We start from the raw sequence: 16123 nt of genomic DNA on the forward strand, positions 1-16123 counted from the left end.
TAAGTTTAGTGAACGACTTCCTTATGTGAACTACGTCATCAATCCTGCGTGACGTTGCAGTCTTTGGGTACACAGTTAAGCCCGCCAGTTTGTATTATTGTGTGGCCTTTTTAAATCCTCGGTACTCTCTTCCCGTAGAAATGTGATCATACGCCCTTTTTAATGAATGGAAAACTCCAGTGCCTTACTGTAAGTATGTTCTGCATTCAATGTTTCAAGTTAGCAATGCGATTGTACATATATGTATTTCCAAAGTGTAATTATAATCGGACGAATCTCAATCTCATAGACCATGGAGAGGTCCTTTACCTTCCCTCCGTGGTACGACTACTCGATTCAAAGACGTTAATCGTTCCCATAAATTAGTACTAGAGGACAAGAAAGTGGGTCGCTTTTTTGCGTGTATGCTTCTGAAATTAGCAAGCCATTCATACCAAAATATAAATATCTAGATTCTTCGTGGAATTAATTTATATGAGCGAAGTGGTCAATATACTTTAAATAGCAGCTGCCAAATAACCGATAACCCGACCGACTCTACAAAATTTTGTTAATACAGTGGTGATAATTTACCTTTATTCCCCTGTAAATTGAAATACTTTTTTTTTAACACTGAATTCAAAACGGTAAAATGGTCAGAATTTACTTCTGTTTCTGAGTAATTTTCTTGCCAAAGTATAGACTTTTGGTCAATTCTTTTTTTTAAATTCCAGAGAAACCTTGACTTTTCAGACTGTAAGTTGCTATTGTCTTCATCTACTTTACATGTAATTGTCGTCATTTACTTCTTTTACACCTCATCAGACTATCTGACCAACAAGTATCTTGTCATTGGGCCCAAGTACTTTGTCAACAGAAAAAATAGGAAAAAAATAATGTAACTCAGACCTACCTACCTACCCAATCTCTGCAACCATGTTATATCACACATCAGAAGCAATTTTTTTTTAAATATATATTTTTGCCTTCTCACCACTGGTCTTGATTTGAGCATAGTTGTATTAGTGAGACACATGTGATACATACATATGATGTAGCATAAGGGAGGCATGAAGACACAGGGATCAATATGTAGTATGTATGCTATACGTGTCTACTCTCAGACCTTGAGGCTTTAGTGGTCTGAGATGTACATGTACCCAACCCTTGTTTCTACTGTAAACCCCACACAGAATGAAGGAGACACTGGCAGAATAACATGATCAGGGTTGTGTGAGAGCTAGTACAGGCTCTGTTGATGGTGAATATTAAATATTTGTAAAGGTTATATAAAAAAAATGCATTGAAAGGTGAAACTTTCTCTTTTACATTTTAATCAAATTCTCCTTACAGCCATAAGAACCTTCATACCCTATAGTCACCTTTGACCCAAAATGGTGCAGCTTAGATATTGCATAATTCCAGATGGAGTAAGTGGATACTCAATTCTGACATTGTTCTTTGCCTTCTTAGAGAATGTAAGGGACAGTGTCAGAATCGAGTACTGGTTTTCTGTCTGCAAACAGGACTATGTTGCACTAGGGAACGATTCATGTACCATGTCATATCAGGTGCCGTTTTTACTCCATGAGGGGACACTCCTCTCTCTGGTACCCCATCCCCCAACCCCCACCACCACCACCACCACAACCAGCAATCCGGTCACCACTGGCCGGCTATCATTGGAGTCATGATGGGTGAATGGCTAGCGTGACCGACTTGGAATCTACAGGTTGCAGGTTCGAGCCCCTTCGCTGCCTGCTGTTTGTTTCTGAGTGGCTAAAGTCCTTGGGCAAGATTTGAACCACGACTGTGCCTCAGTCAACCCAGCTGTATAACGGGGGACCTGGTAGGATGTAGGTTGCAATGTGAAGGCTTTAATCCTATGCGCTTAAATGGCTGCAATGGATTGTATGCTCCCCGGGGAGTTGAGGAAGACTAAAGGGCCGTTGTGCCATTCTGATCCGAGCCAGGGGTAATAATTGTAAAGCGCTTTGAGCACGGAGTGGGAAAGCGCTATATAAGAAACCAACATTATTAACATTATTATTATCAATCGCCGTGCTATTACAAAAAAATGTAAACAGCCTGTACATGTATTCAAAATGTTAAAATGTAAAGTACGTATATTGCAACGTGCAACTAGAATTACGTAAGTATAACCAGCATTGGGTCAAAGGTTATTCTAAGGTAGCAATGCCATAAAGGTATAAAGACTACAGTTACTGTAACAACTTCTATTTTCTGTGTAAGAATGTTTTGCCTTTCAAATTTTGATCCTAGATTACGGTGGTGAAGTTGAGCTGTTGAATTGTTTGGTATGCCGAAAAAGAAAGCAGTGGTCTTGCCTTGCCAGTCCCAGCAAGGTCAGTAGTTCAGTAATCTATTGTCTATTTGTGCATTGCATTGAGGTACTAACTGATAAGTGATAGCCTGCAGGGCTCAAAATAAGGACATTTTACTTGTCTGGACAAGTGATATGAAGCACTAAGCAAAGTGATTTTAGAAAGTACTTGTCCCAGTGGACTAGTAGAATTTATCCAGGTTCTCAATTTTAAAACTTCTGTGTGCTTATTCTAGTACAGGTGAAACTTTCCTGTACCCTGCAGAAACTTTCAAAGTGATATTTTAACATATGAATAGAAGTGCACAAATGATTAGTCTGCTTAGATTTCCTGGGTTTACTCAAACTGAAATAATGTTATGGCATCTTGCTTGGTGACAAAGGCTGATTCAAATGGACATCTCAATAAAACATCTCAATATTATTGGGTTTTTTAAAATTCATTTTGTGGACAAGTACTTTCTGATTTAGACAAGTGTTTTTTTAATTTCTACTTGTCCAGTGGGCAAGAAAATATTTTTCATTATTTCAAGCCCTAGATAGTCCTATGTAGTATGGATTCGAACTTACTGATTTTGTGGTGTACAATGACTACCTAGGTTCACAGCTTATTTGACAAAATAAAGAACAAAAATGGTTGCATATAGATTGATGTTGATAGATTACTGGTATTGGTTTCAAAATTTGTCTTTATATTTGCTATGTAACAAGACACTTATTTTATTATGGGTTTAACAGGACACTTTGGGTGGAGGGGGCAAAGATCTGTTAACTATCTCATCACAATGAAAAAAAAAATTTGCAGACAATATTTGCAGATAATTTCATTGTGATGGCTATTGCAAGTTTGTGGACATTTTGATCTTTGTAAACTGTTAACTAGAGTGTAGAATGAATGAGACCAAACATGTCCTGTTATTGTTAACACAAATAAGAGACATGGTGTCAACAAAGAGTAGTATGTAACTGACAGTTACAGTAATCTGGCTCTTTGCCAGATTTAATTATAATGAAATGGTTATATTGTTATAGTTTCAATGAATGAAAATTCTTCCAACTGATCTTCAGAAAGTAATGATCATGTGAGAATGATATTATTTATTTATTTATCTGTCTTTATCTGTGTCTATCTATCTGTCTGTCTGTCTATCTATATCTATCTATATCTATCTACATGTATATCTATCTATCTATCTATCTATCTATCTCCATGTCTATCTACCTACATGTCTCTATCTATCTGTTATCTATCTATCTGTCTATCTATTTATCTATCTATCTGTCTATCTATCAATCCATCTATCTATCTATCTATCTATCTATCTCCATGTCTATCTGCCTACATGTCTGTCTATCTATCTATCTATCTATCTATCTATCTATCTATCTATCTATCTATCTATCTATCTATCTATCTATCTATCTATCTATCTATCTATCTATCTATCTAATATTTACTTTTATCTATACAGGTCTATGCCTTTTCTGTGGCCGAACAGATGAGGATGACTTGTGGTGTGGCAAGTTATTTATCAACAAAGAAAATGGCATTACTGTTCATTACTATTGCCTGGTAGGTAACTGGTTATTGAGGGACTTCAGTCGTTTATCTGTGTGTTTATCAAAATATATCCAGTAAATTTCTGTGGATGTATGTATTTCTGGCCCTGCTGAAAATTGTGTTAGGATTGAGTTAGTGGTAGGGAGTAGACATACTATTGATTGCGTTGACCTGTCCCGTTTGAGGGAACTAGACACATCATGATAACTGTGGTCTTCACAACATTATTTTGCATAAATTTCACCAGTGGGATCTGTAATGGGGTTTCAAAGATATCGGCACTGCGGGAAATCAAAACACTTCTCTGTACCATAACATAGCGTCATTGATACTGTTTCAACTTCCATGTATTTCCTCCATCAACGCAATCGATAGTAGGTCTCAAAGTAACATAAAATTTGTCATTTGTAGAAGTTGTTACATTTGGGAACATTTAGGAACCTTGGTGGAAGGGGAGGGGTGTTCTAAAACTTGCATAGATTTGCAGACCTGATGAGACTATAAGATGCATTGTGTTGTTCCATCCTAGACTCTCTCACAGTCCTCGGAGCTTCGCTTTACTAAAATTAAAGCTAAACGAATTATTTTGTATGTACCGATGCCAGCTATATAACCGCACTCGAATATCCTTGTACTATGCATCGACCATGATAGAGATAACCATTCGTTGACGTGTGACTGCGACTCTCCGAAGCCCAGAGGCTTCGCGAAAACATGGAGCATCGCAGTCACAAGTCAATGAATAGATATCTCGATGAGGGTGCACAATACAAGGTTATTCGAGTGTGGTCATGGAGTACATTATGTAGATGGTATCGGTACATACAAAATAATTCATTTAGCGCCAATTTTAGTAAAGCGAAGCTCCAAGGGCTGTGAGAGAGTCTAGTTCCATCCTAACTGGCTTCCTCTCTGGTAAGGGTTGACTAATGTGTGAGGGCACCCCATCACAGCATTCCTTACAGGTTTGACTACTGTGTGAGGGCGCCCTGTCACAGCATATCTTATTTTATGGACTACAGACCTTGTTGTAGTACGTACATGTACCTTGATATCCAATAGATATTACAGTCCATAACAATGAATGGTTGTTCAATTATTTGAACTATAATATTTCATAATATTTGGCATAAGTTGTTACCCTATGGTCCCCTCGTTGTGTTCTGACATAAACTGTGTCATACCTCACTATTTTGCATGATAAAGCTGTTTGCCAGTGGTCTGAGTCAACGTGGAGAAGACAAGGAAGGAATACAGGGATTCCTAATCCAGGATATCCTGAAGGAATACAGAAGAGGGGCTCGACTAAACTGTAATTACTGCTTGAAGAAGGGAGCTACAATTGGCTGTGTGGTACCATCATGTAAACTCAAATTTCACTTTCCCTGTGGAAGGGAAAACTACACTCTGTCTCAATTCTTTGGACATTTTAGGTAAGTCATGCAATATTGTATAAATTGTAAGAGAATAGATATATCCATAGATATATTGTGTTGACAGTGAGATAAAATGTATCATTTAATATGTTTGTGCACTACCATAGTCTGTATTTTGTTGAATGTCATTCATAACAAAAAATCTTGTGTGAGACATAAAAAAAAACCATTGTGCCACCAAATTGAAAATCTATAGTCACTCTGATTTGGTTGTACATGTAGTAGATATCTTTGTGAACTGCTTCACCATTATCAGCTTTTCTGACTGTCAAACAATACCCAATGACAATTCTGTTGTTCAACTTGTCCATTTTGATTCAAGATAAAATTTACAAGTTTGAAAAACATTTGTTTGGTAGAGTTTTAGAGAGAGAAAAGTTGGTTTGGAGAAGTAACATGATCCAATGTAATCCTTATGGTTACATTGATATGCTAACTAATGTGAAAACATGGGCTTGAAACCCATGACTTTAACATCATGTTTAAACTTGTACAATATGATTTCAAGCAAGTGTTGAGAAATTGTTAAATCAGATTTCATGGCATCAGAAATATTTGTAATGATAAATATAGTGCTTATAGATGTTACAAAGATATCCTGTCGTAAAGTGGCCATATGGATGAGGATTGGGTATGTATTTTGGATTTTTAATTTATAAAACAATTTTATCATGGCTTCCTACTTGAAAATTCAATGTGAAACAACATTATCAAGTCCTTGTTTGACACTAAAAATGGCAAAAGATTTATAAATGTGTAAAATCTTTGTTATTGTATGTACAATAACAAACTTTTTTACACATTTTTTTTTGGGGGGGGGGGGGGTTGCAATGTATTGAATTACAAACACGGACTTGGTCTAATTTGTTTCGCATTGATTTATCAAGCAGGAAGCCATGATAAAATTGTTTTATAAATTATAAATCCAAAATGAATACCAATCCTCATTCATATGGCCACTTTAAAGAGGAACACCACTCCAGGAAATAAAGATACATTTTCATAAACTTTAGGTTCTGGTGTCATTTCGTGATTTCACATCAAGTGATTTTTGTTTGGTTGCCAAGAGACACAAAATTGAAGCGCTTTTCATTCAGTTGTTCTTTCATTCATGATGGGTCTTAGAAAACATGAATATTCATTACATTCACACTGAATATTCATGACTCCTAAGTGTTTATTTTCTATTTGACTGAGTATATACAGTACCTGAAGGAAATAAGCTCTTATGAGTTATGCATACTCGGTGTGCAGCCAATATGTAAGGACTACCACTCTATTTGCCAATTTTGCTCTCCTTCCTCATCTACAACGATAGCAGTGTTCCACTGGTTTAGAAGCCACACCCCACCACACGCATACCATGTGCAACTTTTGAGTGTAATATGACGTATGTAATTAGAGTGCGGTTGTATTTCCATGATGACGACACCTAATTGTAGATTCAGCATGTGAGCTGTTGCATGATATAAATATGTCTTATTATGTATTCGACCAATAGCTGTCTATACAAGAATGTCATTCAAGACCAGTGTGACACAGCTATCATCATAGACAAGGAAGGACAGTGAAATTCAAAATCAAAATGTCAGTTAGGATTGCAAATAGAGTGGTAGCGCTAGTCTTTGGAGTCTATGTGTTGGCTACCAATGGATAGGTCATATCTGGTAACACCCATGATGCAATGGTGTATCATTGAAAGAACAATAGAGATGTAAGAAACATTTCAATTTGGTGTTTCTTGGCGAACCAGCAAAAATTATGTGATGTGAAATCATGAAATGACTCTCCAGAACCCAAAGTTTATGAAAATACCTTTATTTCCTGCAGTGGCATTTCTAAGTTTAGCTAGATACATAGTTAACATAGAAATACTTCAGGTATAAAAAGAGTGCTAGCCATCATTTCAAGCAATGATTACTCATTTCCCTGTCTTTCTTTTTTAAACACAGCTCTTTCTGTCAGGATCATAGACCACAACAAAAAATCTTTTTCAAAATAAAGAAGAACAGTAAATGTCCAATATGTTTATGTACAGTGGAGTCCACATGCAATTATAATGATGCCCTGAAAACACCATGCTGTAAGAAAACTTGGATACATCGAAGCTGTGTGCAGGTAGGTCTTCACATGTCCAGTGCAATGGAAAGTAGTAGACTGTAAAATCCATTGTGTAGCTGCACCCTCAATGGCCTTGCTCTGAAGGGATGTGTGAGGGCGCCCTGACATGGTATACCTTACAGACTTTGGAAGTAGTTATTAGTAGGAGTATCGCTCAACTTTGATACATATAATAGAGGCAGTGTGCAGGTAGGCCTGAACATATTCACTATTGTGGAGGTAGAATAATAGGAGCCCATATTGCATGAGTACCTTTGTGTAGAACTCGAGGTATTTGAGTGCTTGCAGTGTTCTCTGCAGCTGTATTTTCACAGGTGAAGGGAGTGAAAGTGCAGCAGAAAACACCACATATTAGCATTGCAAAGATGAAGTGAAATAGAGCAAAGAAGTAGTGCCCTTCTCAAACTGAGTGTAATTCTGATTCATGGCCTACTATTCAACACCTTATACCTCCTATCAACTCTAATGAACATAATAGTAACTCAACGTGTGTTCCTGACTACTATCTTGTATTTGTTCTGAACAGAGACAAGCTCTGAGTGCTGGCTACTACTTCTTCAGATGCCCACTTTGCAATGATAAAGACCAGTTTCAAGAGGAGATGCTTCAATTTGGTATCTATATACCAGAACAGTAAGTAACTAAAGATCCAACACTAACTGCCATAGTTCACTTCAGTTTATTGGTGCCAACGCTGTTTTAAATGGTTTTATTTTATTTATTTTGAATATGAAACATAAATTCTATAACATCTTCATCCCAAGCTAGAAACTGTCACAGACACTCGACAGGTTTTCCAATGTAAGCACCAAGCAAAACAACAAGTATAGAACCATAAAAGATTGATTTCATTGAGAACTTGCAATGGTTAGTGTTGATGCATGTCTCTATAACATTACAATTATCGTCTGTCATTGTTAGAACAGTTGATTGCATATTACGGATTTCCTAAATATTTTTTGATACGTACAATAAATTATGTCATCGGATCATTTATGGGTTATATCTGAGTACCAGGTTTGAGTTCAGCCAATTTCAAATTACGGTTAAGTGTGCTTCAATAAGTAGAATACTGTGAGTACCTTTTTACAAAAACTACACCCAGATATGTATAAACGCAGCCTGTGTGCCTTTGAAGGTTCAATTTTGTATCAACATTATTCCCACTGTATTCTCCATAAAAATGGTGTCTGAGCTTCTTTCATAGGCTCCATAAATATTCAGTGTTTCAGGATATGTAGATAAAACATAATAGAAAGAAAATTGAATTGAATATATTTCCCTCCTATTAATCATATTTTCCAATTGTTTGCTTTTTTTTCCCTTTTTCAGAGATGCCTCATGGGAGTTAGAGGAAAACGCCTTCCAAGACTTGTTAGAGAGATATAATCACTGTGATGTTAGTAACTGTATATGTCCTGATGGAAGACAGTACAGCAAAACGAGAGGGTGAGTTTTTTTGCCAACTCTTTCCTCTCTAGTTTTAAGCCCATACTATGATCTTAGCTCCCCCACCCCAACTCCAACTTCACCCACCCTCTGAAGGGTAAAGGATTATTTATCCATTTATAAATTGCTACGTATACATTTTTTTCAGCAACTGGGAAATATTAGTGTGCTGTACATGTGGATCATCAGGCTCCCATGCCAAGTGTTCAGGTATGAAGAATACTACATCACCATGGACTTGTGAGGATTGTAAAGTAACTATAAATCAAGGTATGTTTATGCAAAAAAAATAAATTATCTGGTTTTGATAATGCACAATTTCGAAATAGGTAGGTAGATTTTTTTTATCTTCGAAGATCTGTTCGAATGTTCTCATATTTACAGAGGTCAAAAGAGACTTCTCATCGATGCAATAGCACTTTCTGTACTATAAGCAGAAGACATCGTGTAGTACTGTACACTATTCCACCATGTTGTTTTGATCACATAAGGCAATGATGTCTTCAAACCTCACTATTTCTTGTGCGACTTTGCAAGTTTTTTTTCATTTTTTTTTCCTATTTTTTTTTTGAATTACCTAAAAAAAAGTTCAGGGTCAGCTATAAAAAACTAAACAACTCTTTTGGCTGTAACTAGAGTATAATTTTCTGGATTAGACAATCAACAATTGTGGGCCAAAACTATGGAACTCTCTAACCGAGAAACTTAAGGGCATTGATAATTTGGAACATTTTAAACGTGAGCTGAAAATACACCTTTCTAAACAGCATTATGGACTGTAATGTTTTTAATTAACTTATTTTGATTGTAGTACTTCATTAGTTTTCTCAGATTTTTTATGTATGTTTATCTTACGAGTTTAACTTATATATACTTAATCTTATTTCAGTTCCCAATCTTTTTAATTTTTAACTGTAATTGTTCAGCGCTTTTGAATATTTGTTTTATGATAGAAAGGGCGCTATAGAAATAGATAACTGTTAAATGTTAGAATTAATTCACTAGAAATTGTTAAAATGCCAATAATTAGATATTGAACATGTTGATAAGAGGTCGATTATAGTACAGTAACAATTTGAATAATCTGTGCATAAATGTATTTGTGTAGTTGTAAACATAATATGGTGTGATAAATCCAATCAGTACTGTTAAATAGGTGTATAGTATGAATAAGTCGTTATCTCTAATAAAACAGTTTCAAAAAAAAATGTTCCACTTGCAACTACTGCAGCTTTTAGTGTTGTGCTTCATCAATTAATGAGTGTTTGGATTTTCAATTTCTTTGTGTTTTGTTTGCTCACAGTAAAGACAGGCAGTAAGAATAAAACCCCAACACCTACACCACGCCCACCAGTGATGTGGAGGTTGTCTAACCCACGACTCAGTACTCCACTACGTTGGCCAAGATCACCAGCAACATCCAGGGCAATCACCCTATCACCACCAACTCCAGGTACTGACGAGGTTATTGAAATCACTGAATTGCCTCAAGTGTTGAACTCACCTGTTCTGTCGTATAGGCTTAAGAGCTCTGACAACGATAATGATGATAGCGATGATGATGACACTCGACGAGATCACACCATGCCTAGATTATCGATGTGTAAGAAACTGAGAAGCCAAAAGAGTCTGTTCAGTTCTGAAACGAGCAGAGATGATAATAACGTCAGTGCATGTTGGAGTACAGATTCTGATTTTGATAGCGAACCTCCCAAACTAACAATGGTGAAGAACGAGAGTGCAGTTAAAACAGAGAATTTCAACGATCACTCCAGTGTTGCAAACCAACAGTGTACCTCCTCATCGTGTTCTATAACCATCAAAACAGATCCTGATGATGTGAGAGAGACCAACAACATGCCAGGACAGCCAACAAAACGTACCCCAAAACTGTTACGAAAGATGCTGTTTGGAGTAAGCAAACTAGAAGCAAAATCCGCAAAAGAAGATGATGTAATTGTTATCTGTGACACTGATGATGACGAAGAAAGCATCAATTCCAAAACATTATCACAACATGAGAAGGATAAAAAATCGCCAGAAACAGTCAAACCAGCTCTACTTCACCCAAAAAGTTCCAGAAATATTGGGCATGATAACGGTAAAGCGGTAAAGTCTAGCAATGGTATTGTTGACCTGATATCTTTATCAAGTGATGGTGATGAAACTGATGATGGCAGTCATGCTCGGGAGAAAACAGCGCCCTCGGAGGCTACTTCTAATAACAGCATTCAGGTCCTTGAGAAGAAGTTTGTGAAAAGCACCACCAGAATGAGTATGAAAGCCAAGCCTCATCAGTTACAGACACACAGGAAACCTCACTTATGTCAGAAACATCAGTATTATTTTTCCAATATTATCAAAAAACAACAAGATAGTATCGTAAAGCCAATGAACGGAGAAAGCCACTGTCAACCAGCAGTTGATGATATGGATCAATCTGGCGATGACATCATCATTACCGAATGTAAATTGTCTCCGAAATGTAAAAACCGCTGGAAGAGAAAATTGCGTTGTCTTAGACACAATTCCCCTCATAAAAAGATGAAACAAGATAAACACAATGGTGCCAAGTGTGACAACTCAGGTGTGATAACCACTGTATCTTGATTTCAATTATAATGACCCAGAGAGGTGAGATGCATTTAAATGGGTTATTTTTTATTAGGATTCAAATCTAGGTGTGAAATCAGTTGTCTATCACAGCTATAGAAAATGGTGTTCCAGAACAAAAAGAATGATCTGATGTACTCGTTATGACTCCACTTATAAGATACCATTAAAGGGGCACTTGCTGAGTTTATATATTTTTGGGATGTAATTTTATCTGCATATTAAAAGGTACTCACAGTGTTCTACTTACTGATGTACACTTAGCCATCACTTACAATTAACTGAACTCAACCTTAGGACTAGGATATAACCCATAAACGATCCAATGACATAATTTATTATATGTATCACAAAATGTACATGAACTCCATACTATGCAATCAACAATTCTAACAATACCTAGAACACAAATTGTAATGTCATCGAAGGTATGCATCGGCATTAACGTTACACTAGTTTAATCAAAGTTTCTTTGAAAGTATTTTCACTTGAGTAAAATAGCTTATAAACTCAGCTTGTGCAACTTTCATGTCATGACCTGGTGTTGAAACATAAGGACACATTGTCCAGCCTTCCAATCAATAAGTTAGCAGAAAACACAACCATATCACCTGCTCAAATTTTTTTTCAAAACCTGACTATATTTTAGCATCTGAATTGACAACAAATCTTGCCAACATAATTGCTACATTTCATTGTCTGGTTTGACAGGGTTTTTTTCCAACCCTTGCTACAAAGATGATGAAATGTAGCGAATGTTAGAAAAAATTTTTTTAAAATTGCCAAACTAAAGGATTACGTGTAGCAATATTGGAGAGCATTTCATTTTTGAGTCAGATGGAGATGGTTTTCAGCGTAACTACCCAATAATGATAGTCAATGTACGACAGTTACCATAAAAACTAGTACACAGAAAGATATGGATTGTCCGTCACATTGATATTATGTATTCAATAAGTTATGTCGATCAGACTGGTTCTGGAATTATATATTATGAAATTTAAAAGCTACCAATCCTTGTACACTCAATGTTTATTTTCATTCTGTATCCTTACTGATTGCTACCTCTGCTGATGAAACTTGGGCAGAACATAGATGTTGGGGAGAGACTTTCTACAGCATCTATATGGGCAGAGGTTATGCTTTCACCTGTGTTTTGTTCATTTTGTTTGTTTGTTTGTTTGTTTGTTTGTTTGTTTGTTTGTTTGTTTGTTTGTTTGACAATATCGGAAAGATATATGGATGGATTTGGTTGAAATTTTGTGAAATGATTGTGTATGGGACAACAGTCAAGTGAGTAGATTTTGTGTTGGGATCTGGTACTAGATATGAATTACAGTGATGCCATGGAATTACTTGGATACATACATACAGAATTCCCTCTAGTTTTCTCAATCTGATTAAAATATGATGTTGCGAAGTGGCTAGATGTCTTCATTTCCTTCTGTTTCCATCGTGGTGTGACATTTGTTTTGTTCTGGGTGATCATCGTCATCCCAAATCTAGCCCTGTGTAACAGACAATCCTGTTTGAATCTAAAGGAGCTCACCCTTTCAAGTAGCCAATCAGGATGAGTGTTATGTTGGCAGCTGTTCACACTGGAGAAATTGATAAACAAGCAAATGAACAAACAGACTCTGAATGATTTTGAAAGAAGCATGCTGATTGGTTGTAGAAACCTTACAAGATCCTTGAGATTCAAAAGGGATTGTCTATTACACAGGGTCAGATGTGGGATGGCGGCGATCACCTGCAATAAAACAAATGTCACAACACGATGGAAATAGAGGTAAATAAAGACATCTAGCTGCTTTCACAACATCAGATTGTAGTTTTCTATGAGAGATGAATGAGTTATGCACTCTACAGAATGCTTTTAAGTTTTCACTCTGATAGTGGAGTTCAGTGTTACTTTAGCTCATATGTAAGTTCATACGGATTAGGAAAGTTGTTTGCTTTAAATGTTGACTCACTGCCAAGTGTAAAGATTTTGTTTTTCGTAGGTTTCATTTAGGAGGAAATAGTGTTTACTGTATTTTCTGTTCCTGTGATTTTGTTAATTTTTTAGAAGCAGTTGTATAAATTCTAGAGTAGACCATTATGTTTTATTGTATAATATAAATATATATATATATACATGTATATAGTGCATGTGGAAGTTAAACAATCACATCTAAGTGCTAAGACACAGATTTGCTGCGATCTAACATAATTCTAGGTTTTCCTGCGGTAGTTAATTTATGAACTGTATTAGATATTTCGTACATACATCAGCATTGAGTTTGAACATTTGAAGCACTACACACTGTGTGAAAGTGAAACAAGCCTTTGTCCACACCTGTGGACTTGTTCACCAGTCTACTTTTCTTGGTGTGTCACATTAATCATCACTTGAAACATGTGACCAACCCAAAACAACAGACTGGTGAACAAGTCCACAGAGTGTGGTCGAAAACTTCAGTTTTCCTTTTGCGAAAAAGTTTTTAACAGTGTGTGTAGTGTTACAAAACTTGGTAGTGTAAATTTCAGTATTGACATAGAAAAGTACATCGATGATCTTGCTTCAGTATTTTGTGCATGATATATGCTTTCCTAATGGTGCTGCTTATCATAGCAAAAATGATGTTAGCTTGGTGTTTCTGATGAAAACATTACACATGGACTTGATGATTGTAATAGTGTATTTTTTAACTGATAATCAACATTTCAACTTGACTACTTCTACATCCACACTGTGCACAGCACCTATGTACATTTTTGTAATTGTTTCTTTTACATTAGAAATTGTCTGAGGGTGTGTATTAAATGTCATGTTATGTGCATGAAACACCAAGCCTACATCATTTTAGCTCTACTAAGCCAAGCTACAACACGCAAATAATGGACATTTGCTATAATATTAAATAACTAAATTTTGAACCTTGAATTTTGACTTCGAAGACAAATCATTTATTTTCACAACTTTGTAATACTGTCTGGCATTATTTTGATGATTTGTCATTGGGAAACTCTGTGTCATTTTATGTGTAGACATTTTTTTCTTTTTTTCACATTTATTTTCTCATTGACACTTTGTTAAATAAACATGTTTTTTTGGTACCAGCTGAGTGAGATGAGTTGTTCTGAGAAGAATGCAGTGTTATGTCCTAGAACTGAATAAACATGTTAGGTGGTTATTGGTCAGACACTTTATGGGTGACATCCACTCCCACTGCCTGAGGTAACATATCCACAGACAAACAGACACAGACAGGCACACCCACTCCCACACATGGTGGTTATCGATCAGATACATGTTTGACCCCCACTACCACCTCCTTACATATCATATCCACACACACACACAGAGCTAAACCACTACTTTCCTGTATATGAACTGATATATCCACAGACTTGAGCACACACACACAGACACCCAAAGCTAAATCTTACCTCCCTTTATGTGAACTCTTAGATATCCCCCCACTCACACAGACACACAAAGCTAAACCGTACTTTTATATGAACTCTTGGATATAACCCCCCCCCCCCCCACACACACAGACACACAGAGCTAAACCATTACCTTCCTTTATATGAACTTAGATATATCGACACACACAGACAGACAACGCTAAACCATTATCGTTCTTTATATGAACTCAAAGTGCTCCTTTGGGTTAGCTGTTAACCCTTTCACCACCACTTGCCTCATGGGATTGTGTGTTGTCCACCAGCCCCCTCACTGACATAATGTGAGAGTGAGTGTGGTGTAATCAAACTGATATAAAAATACTTAGAGTTGCTTATTTTTGAAAAATAAGGTATCATTTGAATGGAAAATAAATTTTCTACATCATAGTTGCAAATACATGCATTCAAATATCACACACACAACCGAAATATGGATTAAAGTAACAAAATATTAATAAAACAAACACTGGTTGTTTATTTATTGACATCACAAATAAACAAAATATTTATATTACAAACAAAATTCAAAATACCAACATTCATGTTCTTACAAAACTTCTGTATACTGACTAAATGGTCAAAATCGGCGAAAATTTGTCAGAAAATGTTATTTTCAGTCGTATTAAATTTGAACGAAAATAATTAACGGCCTACTAATCCGATTACGACGCAATAGTCAGCCCCCGCACCGGCAATGAAGGGTAAAAAATATCTGAAGTCGTCGCCCCAATACCTTCAGAAAAATCAGTTTGTGTAATTATATATCATTTTTTGACAGAACAACAAAAAATTATCACCAAATTTATCCTCAAAATCAGTAAAAAATGCCCACAAGTTGGTAGTATACGAGTCCGAATCGGGACGCCAACGTGACGCTTTTTGCCGACATGCTTACCCACAAAAGCAAATATGCAGTCGGGACTTTGAAGTTACGTTGCGATAATCTGATCCTTCCATATACTGCATCGAGTTCACTCAGCCATCTCCTTGTATAAAACATCGTATTCATAGTAAAATTGAGTGGAAATTTCAACGAACAGCACCTTTATTTACATTGCAAACGATGTTAGGGGAGACAGATTTTGCTTCGCCGATGTTGAAATTTGAATTTTACATTGAAAAACGCACGTAAAAAATCCGATCGGAAAATCGCCAACATCAAGCGTA

General features: G+C 36.3%; 1 protein-coding gene across 1 annotated transcript; it reads left to right on the forward strand.

Annotated features, from left to right (window-relative positions):
• The first annotated feature begins 64 nt into the window (after positions 1-64).
• Positions 65-14530, forward strand: LOC144449570 (uncharacterized). The gene is made up of 9 exons (XM_078140135.1): positions 65-189; positions 2263-2345; positions 3796-3896; positions 5091-5317; positions 7273-7438; positions 7968-8074; positions 8774-8890; positions 9039-9160; positions 10194-14530. The coding sequence occupies exons 2-9, from the start codon at positions 2300-2302 to the stop codon at positions 11498-11500; spliced, it is 2193 nt and encodes a 730-aa protein (XP_077996261.1). The 5' UTR covers positions 65-189; positions 2263-2299; the 3' UTR covers positions 11501-14530.
• The last annotated feature ends 1593 nt before the right edge of the window (positions 14531-16123 follow it).

This window comes from Glandiceps talaboti, chromosome 2 (assembly GCF_964340395.1).
Source record: "Glandiceps talaboti chromosome 2, keGlaTala1.1, whole genome shotgun sequence".
NCBI classification, from domain to species: Eukaryota; Metazoa; Hemichordata; class Enteropneusta; family Spengelidae; genus Glandiceps; species Glandiceps talaboti.